The sequence below is a fragment of the Chaetodon trifascialis genome, chromosome 3 (assembly GCF_039877785.1).
Source record: "Chaetodon trifascialis isolate fChaTrf1 chromosome 3, fChaTrf1.hap1, whole genome shotgun sequence".
Lineage (NCBI taxonomy): Eukaryota > Metazoa > Chordata > Actinopteri > Chaetodontiformes > Chaetodontidae > Chaetodon > Chaetodon trifascialis.
In genome coordinates this window covers 3807508-3828420 of record NC_092058.1, presented here as the reverse complement: position 1 = coordinate 3828420, position 20913 = coordinate 3807508, and the positions used below count along the sequence as shown (strand labels likewise).

Below are 20913 nucleotides of genomic sequence, written 5' to 3'. Positions count from 1 at the left end.
GTTTTGACCCACATGCAGCTGCTGTCCTCCAGTCAATTAGCCCACATACTGTAAGTGAACACAAGCAACAGCTCATGTGAAACCCAAGGATCATTGCTCACACAGACCCCACTTGTACTCAGCTTGGCCCCATTAACCTCCACATGGGCAGACACACATTAGGCCTGTTTGCAGCCAGCGGACAAATATGGCCCATCAAACTCATGTGTGTCCACATCGGCATGCTGGCTGGGTGCCTAATTCCCCTCTCGCTTCATTCATTCCCTCTTCCAGCCTTCCTTTCCAACTTTGTCTGAACAGCCCCCCACTTCTTCCTGTCCTTGCGCCCTCTATCATTTTCTCTCCTCTCCATCCTCCATCTCCACTCTTCTCCAATTCACTCCACTCTCCTCTTTCTCCTCCTCTCCTCTCTGCTTAAGACATCTTGCAGGGAAATGCTACTTATTTTTCTGAAGGTCCTTGAAGCTCCAGCCATGAACTGACTGAAATGTTGGTGCATGTGTGTGAGTCGGCCTGGGTGTAAAGCGGTCAAATGTGAGTGTAAAGCTGATGTGTTGTCAATGCAAGTCATTTAATCTACAGTCACGCATTGGAGTACCAAGCACACAAGTGCACATGCTATCTAAGGATCAGTGGCCGAGGCTGTTATGTACAATGTAGAAAATAGTGGTGTCCAGCAAACAGTTTATGCCTGAGTAAATATTTGTATCGCTGTCCATGTCTGAGGGAAAACAGTTTCAGAGCCGCTTCTCCAGCTCAGCAGAATATAACAGTCACTCCCAAGTCCCACATGCTGCTATTTGAAGCGATGCATTCACGATTGTTTGGTAGCGCAGGGAACATCAATGTAATGTTACACCAGCTCAGATTATGGGAGCAGAAATCTCACAGGCCTGAAGTGGCCCTGCTTGCTTCTACTAACGTTAGCTTGGTGGTGCTGGCTAGCAAAGCTATAAGCAACGTTGGAAAACAAGGTGAACGTTATAGTTAAAAGTGGAAGTGCAAGATCAGTGATGATCCGTGAGAGAGAGAGACCATAAGTGTCTGAATTCGTTACTTTTGCTCTGACTGATATTTTCATTACCTGTACCTCTCTGGTCTCTTTCTGTCTTCTCCGATCCTGCACTGTCACTTCATTCAACATAAGAGCAGTGCACTTATGATTACACTTAGCTGGGTTGAATAAATAAGTCACAGGTTTAACTCCTCCAACTGGCCTGAAATCTTCTGCGAAAAGCCAATAAATGCACCGCAGGCACGGCAGCTGACAGAAAAGGGAGGTCATATTATACAGAGAAATATTAGCTGTTCCTGGGTGAATAAATGTTAAAGTGAGTTATAAAAAGAGAAGCGGCAACGAGAAATCTGAGCTTTCAACTTTTACACAGAGTCATTACACCATCAAGCACATCGTGTTTAATTAGGAGAATATTTTACAAAGGGCAACCATTTACCGCATATTGCCTTTAGAAGTTCAATTAGCTGATAATTAGCCTGATCAGCCATAATCAGCAATCAATACGCACATTATTAAACCATTAATCAGGAAAATAAGTAGTGATCAACAGCAGTCATCGTCATACAGCTGTATGGAGTAACCTTATGCCAAACTCCCTTTAATAAATAAGAGTTATTAACAATTCCTTAAGTGTCTGTTGGAACAAATTACTCCAGGAACACGAGATAAAGGGTGTCACATATCAACAGGCTTCTTGTCAATTCGGCATCAAAATAATCCATAAAGATAAACTGTATTTCCATACAAACCAGCCTCCGTTGTTTAGCTGCGCTATTTTAGTGGGAATGAGAGGCGAACTGACCCATAAATTGAGATTTCTCATGAAGGGCTGGTTAGTGGATCAGATTATGCTGAATCGGTTAATTCACAGTCTACGTTGATGATGTTCTAGTTTTTTTCTCAAAGTAACGACCCGGTTTGCTGCATCCTGTTTGGTGTTGGACAGGGTGCGCCCACCTTCTGATCATGCTTAACATGTTGTGTTTTATGGCAATGTCAAGATGAGAAAAAGAGTGAGTCATAACAGCTCAGCCTGAGGTTTAAGACCACCTCACAGATTATTGATTGCGGGACTTTGTTTTCTTTTCTGGCAAAATGTTGCCAGGGGAAACACTGAACTGCACAGCGAGCAGACCTCAATGGCTGTCTTTGTTTTGACATTAAACAAGCTAATCTAATCTAACTGTGATGCACTTTATGTTGGAAGGAAATGTTATCTAGGCCTGGACATGCAGAGTTTCACATTCGACGTATAGATGAAGTTTAGGCTCTTTGGGACTGGGGGGACTTGTACTTGTCCACTCCAATATATAACATTGTTTTCTGGTGCTTGGATTTTGTGTTTTTAAAACTATTCCACCCCAAGTTGATTTGCTGTCAGGTAAGTTCTGTGGTTGTCCACATGTATAAAAAGTCACCAGAGTGCAGGAAATGAAGTGTCTAATCATCAGTAAGGGGCCTTTGTAGATTTTTCTAGAAAAATCTGGGATCTGCATCTGTAATCATTACATTCGACAGCATGAAAAGACCAAGTCCAGCTGCCAGGCGCAGTCTCACCGCAAGATCCATTTGGCAGCTTTTCGTTGTATCACAATGTATCATGATGTTAAAATTGACATTTTTTTCCATTTACCATTATGAGCACTTTACTAAAAGTTCATTCTTGATATTGAAAATGTTTTTTGACTATATTTTGTATCTTTCAGTCAGAGCACATAAGCCTCCTCAGCAGATGGCGTTTACCTTGTTTGCACACAATAGTGTCCAAGGTTTTTCCACTTGACGAGAAATTGAAGTATTTCTTAATCATACTGAGATTTTCATTCATTCTTTTATGCTCTCAGTCTCATCTCACTTTTTTTTATTCTACTTTAGATCCCAAAGCTTTCTAGTGCATGTGTATCAATGCTATGAATGTTTCTTCTGCCCATAAAAATCATATTCTGTTTCACAGAATTTACTCAAAGTGTGTCAGTGTGGATTGAAAGGTTGACCATATTCAAAGAAACTCAAGAAACTAACAAAAATCACCATATTAAAATAGTTTACATAGCTTTTAATTTTGTGCTGTTGAACTAACGTCACCTGGATATGAAGTCTGCACACACTGCCAGAAGGCTCTACACTGTTATTGCTTGAGCTGTCAGCATACATTCAGTGGTATCATGGCACCATCTAGTGGAGCCTTCTTTTACACACGATACAAGAGTGGTTCATGCTGAATGACATGATGTCAACACAGACTAATGCAAACAACCACTAAATCTAAGTTAATTAAAGGCCCTGGAAAGTTTTTTGAGTGTTAAAGTGACTACTAAACCTAAAAAAAAATCTCATTTTTCTTGGTTTTGTGCATTTAGTGATGAGTATTTTTTATTAGACAGTGAAGATTTAAACCCACATTTTGAAGTACAGAAGCTGTTTAAAGGTTTGATTACATGAACAATGTATATTAATACAGGACCACTTGTTCCAGATTCATGGTGCCACCAGGTTTCACTCTTTAACTTAACCTGCTTTTTGACCAGGATAAAGACGGCATGTCGAATGAGCAGCAGTGTCACATTTTGTGAAATCACATCGTCTGTCAGGCGGCCTCATGAGGGCAGATGTTGGGACTAACAGGAAATGGAAACTCCAGACTTTCCTTCTTTACACTGGACTTCGTTTATTGGCTGATCATCTGGCAAACGGTCAAACAAACAACCACACTGGTACAATCATTTGTGCAATCGATGCATGTCTCCAAAACCACTAAGATGAACTAAATGTAATACAGAATGTTACAAAGCAGCTTTTGGACAAGCAGTTCATTTGTTGATCGTTTTAGGTTTTTATTAACGAAAGTGAAAACACTGTTTTTCACTTTTTTTCTTTATTTTGGCAATAGAGGACTTTGTATTGATTTCTCTTGCTGCAAGAAACAATGTTTCAGTGGGTGGGATGCAAAATGTGTCAAAGGCATTTTAAACCAGACTGCAAAACAAGTTATTTATCTGATGAAACTGTTAAAAAACAAAAATGATGAGCTTTATTGGTTTGGTATCCTTGTTTAAGAACGGCGGCTGCTGAAGAAAATGTCTCGATGACGACGTCCATGGTTACATTTTAAAATCAGACAATCATAAACTGCATACAGTCCACTTCTCCCATGAAGAACACTGTTGATGTCCCTCTGGTATAACAGGAAAATCGTGACTTTAGCCTGCTGAAAACTGTAAAACAAAGCTTCACTGTAAAAACTCTCCTGATAATCTGTAGCGATGTGTACGTTTCTCTGATAGCACGGCACACAAAATATGTCCTCACAGAGACACACAAATACAATCATTTAAGCACGAACTCTTTGCCAAGACTCATCAATGGAGTTCTGTGAGTGATGACTACACAACCTCAAAACATGAGAGCAGTTCTTTAAGAAAGATAAATTGGTCATTAAATTTTCATTTCTCATTGGCAGCCACTCTCACTGCTGTACATCATACAGATGGATGAGTAACCTGTGCAGTCCTGTAGGGGGCGATGTGGGGTTCCATTTCTGCAGGGGGAATGTTAAAGAGCCGCATTCACGATTTCACATATTGAAACAGCACTTTGTCACAGTCTGACTGAGCCTCAGGGGCCGAAAACACAGCAGTGAGACTTTACTGGTTATCCACGTTCAAGCATGGACTTAAGTGGTATTTTCCTCAGGACTGACAAAACAAACATTTCTGGTTCTTTCTGGTTGCAGCTAAGAGCAACTTGTAAAAATCTTTTGGAATTCAGTGATTATTATACTTAAACAAGCTTGTGCTGAAAGCTGGAACTTAGATCACATTCTTTTAAGTATTTTTTATGTTTTCTTTGATTAAGTTTGTCGTAATGAGGCCGATACTATTCTGGAGTTAGAACATAGTTCCTGTACGGTCCCAAAAGCTATGGAGTGTGTGACAGGATATAAATGCTCTTATATGAGTGTAAATGGGCTAAAATCTGACATATTCTAAAATATAAACTCATGTTGACTTTTTTTAACCATTGTACTTGCAGCTTCTTCTGAATGCCATTGTTATTCTTAAATCAGAAAATGTAATTTTCGCTTACAGTATGTGTTTAATTTTTGTACCTTTCTACAAATGTATGTATATGAATTTGAATTTTGTTTAAGTCTTCTTCTTTCTGTTTTCTGAATATAACATTTTGTTTTATTTTCTTCATCACTGTGCTGTCTGTGTTTGATATTACTCTGCAAATCAGGTCAATTGCTAATTGTTTGAGGCTACTGCACCATCAAGTTTGGTTTTAAACTGGAGTCGATATCTTCTGTTATTAATAAATTCTGACTGGACCGAGCCTGTTTCAGTCTTCAGTGCTGCCCATCAATCGAAGTAATAGTTCTGCACGAAGACGGCGTGGATGCCTCTGTAGACCGGAGAGAAGTTGTAGATGAGAGCTCGCTCTTCCTCCACAGGGCTGGAGAAGCAGTGCTGATTCTTCATGGCTGGAGGAGAGTGCAGAGACAAAGCAGAGTGTGGCGCTTCGCCCATACAGAGACGCTCTGTCTCATTCATAACGCACACAAAGACTGTGCGAATATTAAATGAGCTCAGAGCATTTGCTTCTCTCTGTCTTACACGTGTGCAGACCTTCATCGACTGCATTTATTTGATTTGTGCACGTGTCACTTCAGTTCAGTTGCACTTGCACAATTCAAGCGTTCTGGCAGTTTAGATCAAATAGTCTACATCTATAATTCTGTAGCCAACCATGAGAAAACGGCATAATCAATTTATGTGATTCATTTTAAGCCAGCATGGTGGAGAATTTGAAAACTGGTGAAGACTGTTGAAATCTGCAGGAGGAGCAGAAAATCTGTTTAAGCAGGCAAAAAAAGGCTCAGACTGACTTTCCAGCACATTTTTCGGTGAAAGCAGTGAACTATCCGTCCTACTATGACGCGAGCAAGACACGAAGTAGACAAACAGTGACGGTAACAGTCTGACAGAGCAGCATAAAGGTGTACCACGTTACCTTCAGAGACAAAGAAGCTGGCAGTGTAGAAGCAGGCTCTTATTGCAGACGTGGAGTGAACCATGCCCGGCTTATCTATCCACTCAAAGGTGCTTTTCTCAGGATGCCACTGCACTGCATAAAACGGGTAGCGGGAGGCTGAGGACAAGCACAAATAAAAGAAAGAAAACTCAATTCATGCATTGAAAAGTTGTGCAACTCAACTTCTTTCTCATCTTGAATCTGACCAATCAGCATCGCATTAATATGATAACAAAATCAGTAAACTTATTGGGTGATGGTGCCATCTGGTGGACAGTGGTGAATGCTGGAAATGCTGACTTCAGTCATTTGTTGCACTAACTTTTTGTGTTTATGACGGCTGTACAGTGAACTACATGAATGACATGACACTCAAACTGCAGTGCAGTCAGTGGTGAACGGTACCTTCCATGGTGGAGATGAATTCCTTCTTCCCGTCGTTGTTAGTGGACAGGACCCTGTAAAACCTCTTCAGCCTGGAATTTCGGCTGTAGTTCTGTTGGTTCAACGGCAGAGTGTCAGCAAACTCAGTGATCCACAGTAAGAACATACAGTTTTTATCTACAATAAATTCTAAAAGTTCACATGTTGAGCTGACATTTCTTTAATAAAACACACTAAAATGGGTTGTATTTGAACTTCTTTCTCAATCCCAGTAAGAACCATGTGTAGCTTAAAGATACAAGGCTCTTACATTTCAAGGCATGGATGGGGATCGAACCCATGATCTTTGGTTTACGAGACCAACACCTTACCACTTGGCCACCACGCCTGTCAATGCCTTCCAGCAGCTAAGTAGATGAGCCGTGAGATTGTATATCATTAGCCTTCATTTCCACCTCACGCAGGCATGGTGGCCCAGTGGAAAGGTGTTTGTCGTGTCAACACTTCAAAGTTCATCTAACTCCCTGAAATAATTAATGTGAAAAAAGTAAATGTGGTCAATGTACCTCTTTATTTATTGCATCAGTGTGCTTCAGACAAAGTGTTTGTCAGATCTTTGCACATGGTTTGGAGGCTCCTCTCACCCATGTATTCATCCCCTTTAACTGGGGAAGCTGACTTTCCAAGACTGACATCCTAACACACAGCTTGTTTATTTCTATAACTCATTCAACATAAACTTTTGAACATGATTTTGAAGGCATGGACGGGAGCTGAAGCCGTTATCTTTTTTAGAAATCATAGAAGCTCTAACTTGACACACGACTTGGGAATTGGTTTAGTTCTACATTCATTGTGGAGGACCAGTTACGAGCTGAATGCAGTTCCTTACAGTTGGAAAGTCTTTGGCAGTGGCATGGTGGTCACTTTGCAGTTTGTAAGCAAACAATCATGGGTTCAGTCCCCATGCCTTTAAAGTTTCTCTTGAGTGTGTTTATATCCAATCTGAATGATAAATTTCTCCAGCAGGGTGAAGCAAGGCACAATGAACTGCAGACTTTTGGACTAAACTATTTATGGTGTTGCGCTCGGCTGAACACTGATGATGCATATCAGGTTGTTGGTCTTTGTCTGAAGCATACTGACGCCCCAGCTACACAAAAAAAGGGAAACAAAAAGAGGGGAGCAGAAAATACCTGCACAGACAGACTCCAGCTGTGGAAGTTGGAAGTGATGTTTTCCTCGGACAGAGACCGCAGCAGATCTTTGGGAAAACTCCGGAACAGACGGCTGGACTGGGCCGCTGGAGGACAGATACAGATGTGTGGTGAGGAAGGAGGTTCAGACAAGCAGTTCACACAGTACGGTAGACAGGAAGTTACATTCACTTTTAAAGTTAATTAGAAAAAGCTGTTTAATACGGAGTTATTGTTGGAATTTGTCCTTTGTCAGGAGGATCAGGGCTAAGGTACAGATGGCATAAAACACTTCTTAAACTTAGTAAGTGTCATATATTATGTTATTGTTCTTTCTATGACTGCAGTGGGCTTAAAGGTTTTGCATAAAGTGAAATGACTGTTTGGTCATAGACGTCTGATTTGCATGGGATCCACCCACATCTGCCCACATTTAGCACCACGAGAGGTACTTCTGAGGCTCGACAAGGGATCTCAACAGCAAAGGTGAAGCAAGTAGGAATATTTGCTCTTAAGAAAATTTTCTAGGATGATTTCATTTTCATTTTTGCTGTCACTGCATCGTTTGGAAATCTGCACAAAACATTTTGAATTTTGCTTTCTGCAGTGTCAAATCAAAACTGATAGCAATGACAAAGACAGACAAAAGCTAAAGTAAACAGCTAGGTCGCTGCTTTCACCAACATTTATTTAAGAGCGACTTCCTGTTGCATTTGTCTGGGATCATTTAGCACCATGACAGCTTGATGGGAAATGAAGGCAGGAAATTTAACTCCTTATTTTACTCTCCAGCAGGTTTTCAGCAGAGGGGATTTCTTTATTGTCAAAGGAAAAGTGTTCCAGGTCTGTGAGTTGCTCAAAGCAGATTATTTCCAGATATTGCTCCCTAATTGTGAAGTTCCAGACTGTTAAAGCTCATATTCTTGAAAATGCTCATTCCCTCAGGTGTTCTCATTCAGTCTGCTTGATTGGTCCAAACAGAACTGCTGCCTGAAGGTGTTTCAGTGTTTCCTTAAACTTAAATTCAACTAAGAAAACAGACAGATTGTTTTATACTTGAGTGTAACACATTTGACTTGTTTTCCAAATTTTCCTAATTTGTTTGATTGAATGTGAGCGACAGACCAGAATACCTGGTGTGAGGGTCAGAGGTAGAGCCACAGCCTTGGTATCAGTGAGGGTGAGCAGGTTTTTGTTGGCTGTGAGGACAGACAGCTGCTGAAAGCCCTGGCAAGTTCCCCATATGGGGAAGTAGTCTCCAGCATCATTGGCCTGCAGAGATTAGACAGTGAGGAATGACAGAGTAACAGTGTTACTGTGTTTTTAGTACCAAATTCTCTTTTCTCCCAAGTGTTCCTCAATCGCAGCTCAAATATCACTGTTTGAGGACAGAAAAGGGGGAATGTATCTCACCACTTCCACTGGAATTACATCAAAAAGGTATCTCTCGACTGCCAGTATGAAAAGGAGGAATAATTAAAGTAGCCAAAAACTCTCTGAATGTACACAAAGGTATGTGAGAGAGGTCCATTGAACCAAGCTAATCAGGTTTTAACACTAAAAATGACCCTATAATGTCTTTCAGCGTCATTCTTGGCAGTGAGTTGTACGGGCCAAACATCTTACCTTCAGAGCCAAATCGTAAAAGATCTTGGCGGCTCGACTGAACTGCGATGTCTGAATATCTACATTTCCTCCCGGCAGCAATAACCTGAGGAGACACTTTACATGTTAGACATTTGGGCAAACAAATATTTATGTATTGCAAATCACTTTCAAACTGGAGAAACTGGCAGCCGTCTCTGCTGATTGGCTCAATTAGCCTGTTGACCTTTTAGCTGGCAAACCACACCAAAACATGTTGTCTTGGAGCCTCAAGACAGATTCAGAATCAATGCTGTAATGTAATAGACCAATAAATTGCTGAACTTTGATACAAAGGTTTAATTACCACTTCTTAATTAGCCTTTTTTTGTAAATTCAGAAACTGTGTTGACATGACCAAACATACCAAAAAAAAAAAAAACTGCAATCATTATGTACAGTAATTTCTATAATAATTATATATCTTATTTTATCAAATAAAATGAAACTTGAATGTTGAATGTCCTTGAATCTACTGCCCCAGTGCATGCTGGGAGACTACCAGTAAAATTGCCTACACAAGTGGATCCATCCACTTCATTTATACAGTCCATGGTGTAACGGCATGCTCTTATTTTGAAATAAAGGCAAAATAAGTAAAGATTTGAAACCATGCTCAGCATCAGCTGACCATGTGTTAACAGGTACAGGGGTGGATGTATCCACTTGTGGGGGCAATTTCACTGGTTGCAAAAAGAAGTCCATGGGAAAATGACTCTGCTTCTCACTTGTTTTTTCATCACCAGTTGCAAGACTCCAATTCAGCATGATGTTTATTTTGTAATTATGGCCCTTTAGAATAAAACAGATGATCGGCGGGCATGCTTCAGGGCGTGGCTACCCTGTGGTACATCTGACTGATTAAGGCATGTTAGCTTGAATTAATCACATTTGAAGAACAGGAAAAACAAGAACAAAAGACAGACAGCGTGTCACATGTCCAGCTGAACAAAGGAAAGGATGAGAGAACTCGACTCACCCATTTATTGAGTAGAATATCTTAGCATATTCTTCTTCTGTGCGATTGATTCTGGTGAACAAAAGCGACAGAAAAACATATAAACCCATTCACTGTCCAAGACAAGTGTATTAATTATTCTTGATTAAAGCAGCAGAAAAATGTCTACACATTATTGAAAACAACCACATGAATAACAAACTATAAGGAAGAGGTAACACAAAAAAGTGAAAAGTCATAATATAACTCAGCATACGAACCACTGATACAGTGACGGCTTGTCCATTTGCATAGCCTCCACCCACATGAACCCACATCCAGCACCATGACTGAAACTGATGCGAGTAAGGTGTGGGTGACAGTTTGACAGGTGGTGCAAGCAGGATCTTATGCTCTTAGAGTAATTAGCCAGCAGGTTTTCTATCCAAAAAACCCACTAAACGTGTAGAGATTTAAATTTACAGGACACACAGTAAAGGTTTTTAATGGTGATTCACTGTAGTTTGAGAGCACGTCTGGTACAAACGCTTCTTATACAAACAAAGTGGTGGCTTTACTGGCAGACGCTGTATGCAAACCCACGTATATGCAATATACATGAAAATAAATGCAAAACACCGCCTGTACGTTTCAAAGGACAACAGCTGGACCACATCGATTTGCAGCTCTCAACTGTGCAAACAGACCAACTGTTCCACATCGAATCACCAAACTTAAGATAACACTTTATTCACAGTTACAGCAACAAGTGTCAGAGGAAGAGGAGGCTGAAGAGGATGTGATGGCCACTGGAGAGCTGAATCCCAATCACTACCCTGCTCCGAGGGCAGCCAAAGTGGCCCAGCACTACCTCAACACCCTCTCCACGCAGGCCGTTCGGACTGCAGAGACAATGTGGCGCTCCGCCTGCCTTTTCCTCTATCGCCTGCAGGCGGCCTTGTGTTTCCTCGAGATCCCGGCCGTGTAATCTTTTGCATCCAGCTTCTCCCAAACTTTTCTTAAACACATATAAATGCAGAGCCTTATGAACAGCGCACTTTTTAAAACTGTGATCCTCATATGATTCACAGCAGCTATCGGTCACAATGCCTGGCGGAGTTTGATGTGAGCGGAGTCGGTGTAAATGAAAGGAATAACACGGTCAGTAGATCACCAAGGAAGAAGTATGAGGAGCCATACTACAGCCTTTCCTGCTGTGGCTGGAGACAGGGTTGAAGTTAGAGGCTGTAAAGACGCTAAAATGCTCTGTGGAGTGAACCTTTCACTTTCTGCAGAGTAATTTGATCCACCGTTAATGAACTGAATCAAAACAGTGATTAGATTAAACTGTCTGTTCCTTATCATGATATCAACAAACCAGTCAGATGTGGGCAGCTTATTGAATCATGCAGTAATTTATCTGATCATCTTCATCATCTTTGATATTAAATCACGATCAGACCAGCACTCTTTGTTTCAAACACGAGATAAACACTGATCACAGCTTCCTTTAAAGCGATCATTTAGAGTTGGTGTTTTCTTCTTATTCCTTGAGAACTCGCTCGCTTGGTAATCTGAGCCTCTCTATTCTTGCCGACAACCACGTGGGTTTCATTGTTGCACATCTCGTTTTGTCAAAGCCAATGACCCATTCGAAAGGAGACAAAGGGACTACGTGCTGCTTTACATCATAATGCCACTGAAGTTTGTAAGCGAACAGTTTTCAGCAGTGTGTCCAACATTTTCGCAGCTTCCTCTCGGATACGTGCCGCTTACGGATTGACACCTTTTTAAGTCCCAACCTCAACTGCGTGCTGTTATTGGCTGGGAGCTACAGCCCAGAAACATCCGACCAGAGCAATAAAATACAGGCAGAGGAAAGCGTCTCTGCAGATAAATACACCACCACACACTTCTAATGCGTCATAAATGATGATTGGAGGGATTGTTGTTGTGAGTGTATACATTGCTTTTTAGGAAAATCCTGCACGGTACGCCTTTAAAGTTATTATCTTCATGAAAAACAAACACATCCATGTAATCCAGCAGACGTTTATCTCAATGAGAACGACCTCACTGTTTATATCTGCTGTCTTTACACAACGAGCTGTATTTCACTACTGTAACTGCAAGAAGAACAGCCTATTGCAGCCGATTCACATTAAAAGCTTTCAACTGCCGAAACACGAGCAGATATATATTATGAAAGAGCTGCAGGGAAAACAACATATTTGTCTCACAACACAAAAACAGAGACAGTCAATAGTGTCCCAACCGCAAATATGTGCCCCAGGGATCCCGTCCCACCCCAACACCCAACAGGTTTGACTGAGAGCTGACACCTGACCCCCGTACCTGATGGGTACGACCCTTGCTCCAGCTCCCTCCAGGTATTTGACATAGGAGGCAGCGATGTAAGAGGACCCACGAGCAAACTGGTCTCCTGGAAGGTTTTCCTGCGCCAACACACCTGGAGTGAATAACATGTAACGACAAAGAAGAGATTAAGAGGAAACAAAGAGCAGGGGATCAAAGTGTACTGATGTGGAAAACATTTCCACTGAAGAGGAGATCAGATGTCCCACAGGTCCTGACTTGCTCATTCTTGTGACGTGTGCGACTCCCATGTTTGTTCTTCCTGTCCAGAAAGGCTTCTGGAGCATCGCATCATAAATCAGGTGTATCATAAAACATCACAAACTTCAGCAAACGATGCCCTGTGTGCTAATGACTCGTGACTGTGCCATCAGCTGTTTCCATCCACAGCCACAAAACTGAGTTTTGGTTTTGATGCTGAAACAATGTTTCTAAATATATATTTTACTGAGTTTACCACAGTTTTACAGTAAACACATTCAGAAGTAACCTCTCTGCACTACACAAGCTACGTTAATCACACAGGAAGTTAAGAAACTTTTTGATACTCTGCCACCAAATCAACACCTGCACAAGGTGAGGCACTACACCCTTCATAGGACAGCACGTTAACGCACATCCTACTTCAGTCATCAACACAGATCATGAGTCACGGCTTTGGTTTGGAAACACAGTCTGAGTTCAGACCACAAAGACTGCTACAGATAACAGCGTGAAGCACTTCTCTCATTCTTATCATGCTGCTGCATGAACTTCCCGTTCTGTCTTAAAACTTTGCTCCTTCTGCAGATACTTAACAGGACGGCCGCTTTCAGGCCTTAAAGGTATAATAAGTGTTTTGTCTCCAAAGTGACCAATTAAACCTAAAATATTATGTAATACAGCACAACAAACACTGGTCCAAGTCACCCTACTGATAAACCTAATGGAAAGACAAAAAAACAAAAAACAAAAACATAACTGGTTCCCCTACAGCCCTTCATCCATTCACATCATCATCCTCCATTCATTCACCTCTTTCTGTCCCTCTCTTCATCATCTCAACGTTGCCATTAAACCAAATAAACGTATCGACGTGTTGGAAAGACTCCTGCGATTTGCAATTCACATCATTTTGTGCTGAAACCTAAATGAGAACATCTGACGCGTCATTTTCAATGAATGGCGGTGATGACCTGTAATATATGGTCAGAATATGGAGGGCAGCGGTGGCAGAGGCTGCAGAAGTATCTCTGTATCTAAAACATCCGCGAGCATTTCAAAGATGAACGCAAACAGAGAATCATAACCTGTGTTATTAAACCTCGTCTGCGCTGCGTACAGGTTTTTACATTATGACATAATACTCAGCACGCGCAGCCGAAAACACAGTGGAGGCATGCGCACGCGCACGCACACACTCCAAAAAAATCCTCTCCGTCCACACACACACACACACACACACACACACACACACACACACACACACACACACACACACACACACCTTTTCTCGAACATTCTACATGAGAATTATATGAGGTGTCCGGCCGGGCTGTGCGTGGACACACGCGGACACAAGCAGCCGTCCCTGCGGCTGGATCTTACCGATGACCGGGCGGTAGTTGAGCTGCTGGCTTCCCGCCGCCGCGCACAGGAGGCAGGCGGTCAGCGCCGCGAGCACCGCTGCAGCCGGCCGACACATTCAAAACGGCACAAAGGCGCTGAGGATGAGAGGCGCGGGCTTGGCTTGCAGGTAGAGGATGGAAATGTCAATATTTGCGCGCTTTTTCTTTTTTTTTTTTGCCTGAAGGGCTGAAAAATAAAAGACGATCCGAGCGAAGACGCTGCCTTGTGGGTGATGATGCTGCGTGATCAGACGCTGACTCTCCTCTCCCGCTGTCCTCCTCTAGGCTCTGTCTCTACCTCCGTCCAGGATTCTGAACAGGATCAAGTCAGTCACGTGCAGAACTCCCTTTCATAGACACACCTCAGCTAGAGAGGCCTCCTCCTAGTCGCGCCTTCTCCATAGAAATAGATCAGCCAGATCAGACTCCGTCCCTCTGCTTGGACTGCTCCACCTGCAGAGGTGCAGCTCAGGTAGAATGTTCCAGCTACAGATCCTGTCCCACAGCAATACGGCACGAGGAGCAAAATGACTCCCCCTCACCAACAGAAATAAAACGACAGGAAGTGCTGAATGTTTTGTTTTCTTGCAGCAGCAGAAGATCAACTGACACTGAAGCAGCCCTGCATGTTAAAAAAAAAAAAAAAGAAGACAGGCAGCAGAATTGGCTTCTTGGATGGTCGTAACTAAAATCTCCAGGGTGCTGCTGGAGTGGAGAAAACGTGATGCAGCAGTGTCATACAGGCTGACCTGTGCTAGAACATTACGTGGCTGCTGAGTACATCCCAGTGTGTTGTCATTGCAGAGGTCCAGTGTGTTAGATTAAGGGTGAACTATTGGCTGAAATATTTATGTAGTCACCAGAATCCTTTCATATATAAACAAAGCAGAGCAGGAAAAACGACACCTGAGGTAACAAACAGCGTTTGATTTTATGCACTTTATACTACTACTACTACTACTACTACTACTACTACTACTACTACTACTATACCTTAATGCTTGGAGGTGTCAAATATTCCATTCACTGTACAAATACTGCAGTCTTAAAGTACATCCTCCCCCATTGTACAAGTGACGAAATTAATTACATGACTTTGACCACAAAATAAATGTAAAACACAAGAATTAACTTTAGACAGCTTAACATGTTAAATACAGGCACATGTCCTTTATGTTGCCTTCTAGGTGATGGTTGAGCACTGATGGTGTGTGCGGCCTGTTTGTTTAGATAGACCTAATTATAAGGCTGTGTATGTTGAGGCCACTCTGCGGCAAACTGATTTTGCGTGTTTGTTCCTCTGGTGTGAACGGTCGGGGTGAACATTAGAGCCTTTGTGAGAAAGCAGCAGCACACTCTTCCCGTCTGGTGTCCAGCTTATCACGGCGCCGCAGCTGCTGGGAGTAGAAACAATCCTAAGCTTTTTGCAACACGGCACGTTCCACGTGGGAAAAGTTGCACTGAAAAGAAAAAGAAATCTTTACCATTACTTTCTTGTGTATTTTTGCCCACGCTGCATCTCTGCCGTGGCTGTGCAAACTTCAAAACTTCTGCTGATCTGCACATTCGTCAACAAAACCACTCAGCTTATTTCCCTTTTTTGATGCATTGTGCCATTGTGGGTCCTTTACATGTTGCAGCGTCTGAAATGTTCTTATCTCTTATCTCAGTCTTGAGCAATATGTGTCCACTTGGGTGTGTGTGTTATAATTTCACCACCATTGGACTTCTCGTCTTGTTTTAATTTGCCCTTTGTGTAACATCTGGTTATCGGGAAGTGATGAGACGCAGAAAGTTAAATAGAAGCTAGAAGTGTGTGTTCGTGTGTGTGTAAGGGAAGAGGGAGAGAGAGAGGATGAGACTTTGAAATGATGTGTTTAGAGTGAACACTGCAGCGAGGAGAAGGTGTTGTCAGAGTGTGTGCATGTGCATGTTTAGGTTAATTTGATGAAGTCAGCAGTTTGTAATGCAGGTAGTCCATGGATCAGTGACTTCAGCTACAGCACACTGCAGAGGCACCAGCTGCCCTGCACCTCTACCAAATGACCACAAGAGGTCACAGTCCTCCACCAAACAGCCCCCAGTCTCATGCACGGCCTCTGGGTGCAGGTTAAGCGTCGTGCAGATGTGCGTCCATGTGTGGAACTATAACTGTACAAGGATGTCTCCCAGTCAACAAACTGGATGCTTTGCTTTTTATCCTGAGTTGGATATCAGCCTGCAGTATCCTCCACTAATATAATTCAGGTTCAAGTTAATAGAGGATAAGTGGGCTTAATTATATGTCTAATGCAGCATTCTGATAGCGTAATGATATATGATATCTTTTAAATGTTTAAATGATAAATTTGCCTCTGTGTTTAGTTATTTACTTCATTGTTTGTTGTTCTTTTGATCCATCTAACCAGGGAAAACAGTCAGGACCTGCAGTGAAACCTGCCTGAGCGAGCTGCTGACTCTGGCTTTCAGTGGGGAGTTGAAGTGTCCTGTGGCGTTCTATGCAGCTTAAAACAAGTGTTTTCTGAGTTAAAGAAAATGTTCTCTCTGTGGATTGAAGTTAATTCTTTTCCAGTGATAATTTACATGTTCTAATTTACATTTACATACATGTTTAAAACATGCAAACAACAAAATGAGAAGTTAAGGGGTCTCTAATGTATTAAAATTCATCCTCTGGGGCACATAAACACGCATACCAAATTTCATGGCAATCCATCCAATAGTTTTAGAGACGTTTAGCTCAATACCAGCCTCATGGTGGCGCTACAGGAAGAATCAGGGGATCGTCACAGTCATTAGGATGCAACGTGTGGGAACTGTGAATGTCTGTGCAAAACGTCATGAGATATTTCAGTTTGGTGGTCTGTGGTGGACCCTGTGATGGAGAGCATGAACCTTTAAACTCATGTTCTTGTTTAGAAAAGGGACACGATCACAGCGCTCATCATGTGTGTAAAACCTGAGTGGAATACTTTCAAGGACATCTACGGTACGTGGGGTTGTGATTGTGTGTGTCGACAATTGCGTGCCATTTACCATCTCACGCTGTGAGTGCAGATGTGTATTCAAATCTGCTCTTCCTACGCCGCAGGGCAGTTCAGTTTGTGCTGGTGAACAATCTCTTCATCCTCAATCAGCAAATGAAGAAGAGCCACCCCCTCATCTATGATGTCACACTGATGAAGCTCCACAGAGACTGAATCAGGGAACATGAGGTGGATGAGTGTGACACTGGAGCTATAGGAGGTGATTTCCTGATGTGGGCACGGCACACGGTTCTTCTTCTGAATATGAAACGGGAAACATCTTGCAGCCAAAGAGCAACATATTTTTTCCTGGACTTAGTGGAAACCAAACCAGAGCCAGAAAAAAATGAGAATTATAATATGCATGATGATAATTATAAGGCAACTGTCGCTCTGCGTCTGCTGGATGTGTAAAAAGCTAACTGTTTGCTAACACATTAGCCTTAACAACTTCATACGCACCAAAGGCGCTGCATCAGCTATCTGTGGAGTTATACTGCCATCAGGTGGTAAAACGCTTAAAGAACGTGTCAGCTGACCATGGCTAAAGGCAGTATAACTGTTCCAAAGCCCAGTCAAAGGAAGGGAGGAAAGCCTGGAGTCACAGAGGGACTGAATGTGGACAGATTCCTCTCAGAAGCATCAGCGGTTCTGCCTGCACACATGAAAAGTGACAGTAATAGCATACTGTCTCACGTCTGCATGCATGACCAACCGCTGCGCCCAATGGTTGGGTTTGTCAGATTGGTGGTTTTGGGCAGTTGTAACTCCCAAATTCTGATACTGGAAAGATGTGAGGGTTTCAGACGCTGCTCCACCATCTGACAGGCACTCTGTTTGAGGCATACTGACTCTGTTAAGAAGAACTTGTGACCAACATGTCCTCCTGAATGACGTTACACTGTACAACATGTAATATAAAGGAATTAAAAGGAGTACAACGTCAGACTCTGACCTTCACAGTAACTAGTTATTCAGCCTGCTGAAAATCGGTTTTAGGTAATACAGTTCTTCTCCAACACGTCATGTTTGTTCCCAAACAATTAGGCGAAATCGCAATCATCCCGGCTTCCTTTCATTTAGTACCTGCAGATACTCATGACCTTCTGTGAGGTTGATTCACATTCTTTCAGTAACAGTTGGGGGAGGGATTAATCATGTAACTTCCTGTTGCTGCAGTCGTTTCAGTGAACACAATGAATCCTTATATATTGAAATCATAGCACTTGTACCCAAATTGCTAGTGAGGTTCATTCAAGCTGCCTAGATGCCATCAAAACATGTACAGAAGTGCAGAAACACTATTATACAACATCAATAAATAAACACATAAAGTTTTACAGTTAGTCCTCCAGGTTTTAAAGTCGCATGTCGACTTTGAAAGTCCAAGCTGCCGTTCCTGAGTTTTTATTGACTTGGATTTACGGACTTTATCAGCAGACGTTTCATGCTGCAAACAGCAGGAAATGGAATCTCCAGCACGGCTGTTTTTTCCTACACAGTCCGATTATCAATGGACAAACAAAGCAGCGTTTGTTTAATTCATATCCACACCGTGCAATCTGCACGCCAGAGTTTGCATCAGTTTAATTATATTTTAAGAGACAGCGTGAGGGATTTGCTTTGGTGACAATCCAGTTAAGAAAACAAGCGTAAGTGCTGTCACACATGATACAAAGCCCAGAGAACCTCACTTTCATCACATGTCAAGGACGTTTAGTGTAGAGTCAACGGTCGCTGCCACCCAGTGGTTTACACTCACCAGTCATTCACTGGACATGAATGATATCAAGATGAAGTCCAGCAGTGCAGTGAAATGACTCAGAGATGATGAACCCACCGTCCGGCTTTTCATTCTGCTCTTCATCTCATAGAACTTTTAGATGAAACTTTTCTCCCTTTTCCTTCATATATTCTCCGACAGTTTATTACTGTTTTCTTTTGTATTTGTTTTAATTGCTTGTAGGCATTGCTTGTATGTTTTTATTATCTGTAAACCACTTTTTAAATGGAAAATAAACATATATAAAACAGATGAGTAAAGCTTATTATATTTATGTTATCGTTGGACGGGGTGAGTCTGTCTAACATTATTGCTTTCCATAAGCGAGGCCCTGAAAGTGCAACGTTTCAAGGTTTTTACATCAGTCTTGATAAATGAGTAATGCAACAAACAATAAAGCTCAGTGAATGTTTCTTTTTCAGTTTACTGTAAACACTGCTCCTGCAAACACAATGCACAGAAACACACATCCATAGTGCGCCCACACGGGTGTTTTCACTCACTGCACTTTGCCTGATTAGACCTCTTTTCAGGACTGTGTGGGCATCTACAAATGGACTTAGCCTATGTTTACACGTAGCAGGGTATTTTGGAAAACGGATATTTTGGCCCCTCCATTTTCAAAAATAACATCGTGCACACATCGTTTTCAAAAATGTTGTCGTTTATATGAACCCAGATAAATATGCCGTCGAGAGCCATCACAACTATACCAAACCTCTGAGAGCGAGTGTAAACACAGGTCGCTCACATGACGTTAAGTATTTTCAGTTGCATGTTGTGACATTTTGGAACCTAAAACGCCGTTTAACCCTGTTTACATGCCGACACATAACCGGCGTTTTCAGGAATCTCCACTTTGGCCGGAGTTTTTAAAAATGATCGTTTTCAGTGCAAAAAACTCTGTTTGCATGTAAACAAGAGGCTAAACCGCATGAAAACATGTGCGTTTTCCCTAAGCCTTAGTGTCCATGTTAAACTCGGCATTAACATGTGTTTTGGGTGAACTGATCACATGTGAACAGTCTTAAATACAAGTGTAAACCAGCATCATGGCACACTGTGATCCAACCACTCAAACCACTTGCAGAGGTGGTCTGGGATGCATGTGACCACACATCAATTGTAGTGTAAACACTAATGCATCCCCAACGAGGACGTAACAGGAACATGCCTCATCGATGCAGGACCTGGTGGCTGTTTTGGTGCTTGTGTGCTAATGCTTGAAAATAATGGAGAGGAGCGCTGATGTTGGAGCACATGTTCCTTTTTTGTCTTCTCCTGCGCTCATTTGCAAGTCGTAAACAACTCAACAGTTGGAGCAGCTGGTACATGTATATTAATTCTTGAAGGGTTTTTGTTTTCTTGGCTAGCTGTTAGCCAGTGTGAAACAAGTCTGGCGCCGCATAATAACTGCGTGCCGGCCCTCTGACCTTCTACTGGAGGTGACGTAAGCAATAACGAAATCTGACCACAAGTGTTTGGAGGTGTGTGACAGACACAGGTTTGAACAGTGATGTGTCTCTGGTGTTCACCTGCGATCGGATCATCCAAGATGCATGTTAATGCCCGGTCTGAATAAGGTCATAATCACCAGCACAGCTCCACCTGAGCAGAGGGCCAATCAGAACAACTCAGACCACCTGTGTGGGTGTGCAGCGTGTCGTACTGTTACATCCACTTTGCCCTACAACTCCACTCGATACTTTGTGCCACCTTGTTCCACATTTACACAATCATGCATCCATGGAGTGAAATATTAAACCCCAACACTCATCGTGACATCTGCTATCTCCCAAAACTTCAGCCTGGCATTTCTGATATGAACTTTGGGATCTCCACTAAAATCTAAAAAGAAAGAGGGAAAAGGGTTCAGTGGGTTTGAACGTTTGGCTGCACAGAGTGAGT

The 20913-nt window shown here is 42.2% G+C and overlaps 1 protein-coding gene and 1 non-coding gene across 2 annotated transcripts; both read right to left on the bottom strand.

The window, feature by feature from the left end:
- Positions 1-3661: 3661 nt before the first annotated feature.
- LOC139329315 (gamma-glutamyl hydrolase) lies at positions 3662-14713 on the bottom strand. The gene is made up of 9 exons (XM_070959537.1): positions 14177-14713; positions 12569-12683; positions 10256-10306; positions 9259-9343; positions 8766-8904; positions 7633-7739; positions 6458-6548; positions 6032-6169; positions 3662-5501 (listed from the first exon to the last, which is right to left on the bottom strand). The coding sequence occupies exons 1-9, from the start codon at positions 14271-14273 to the stop codon at positions 5380-5382; spliced, it is 945 nt and encodes a 314-aa protein (XP_070815638.1). The 5' UTR covers positions 14274-14713; the 3' UTR covers positions 3662-5379.
- On the bottom strand, positions 6753-6824 carry trnat-cgu (transfer RNA threonine (anticodon CGU)). Its single transcript has one exon. It is a non-coding gene; the product is annotated as a tRNA-Thr (tRNA).
- Positions 14714-20913: the final 6200 nt, after the last annotated feature.

Coding starts and splice junctions, on each gene's coding strand:
- LOC139329315 (XM_070959537.1), bottom strand. CDS start 14,273: ATGTGTCGGCCGGCTGCAGCGGTGCTCGCGGCGCTGACCGCCTGCCTC. Junction 8,905..9,258: donor TTTACGATTTGGCTCTGAAG/GTAAGATGTTTG, acceptor TAATCTCTGCAG/GCCAATGATGCTGGAGACTA. Junction 6,549..7,632: donor GCTGGAGTCTGTCTGTGCAG/GTATTTTCTGCT, acceptor TTGAACCAACAG/AACTACAGCCGAAATTCCAG.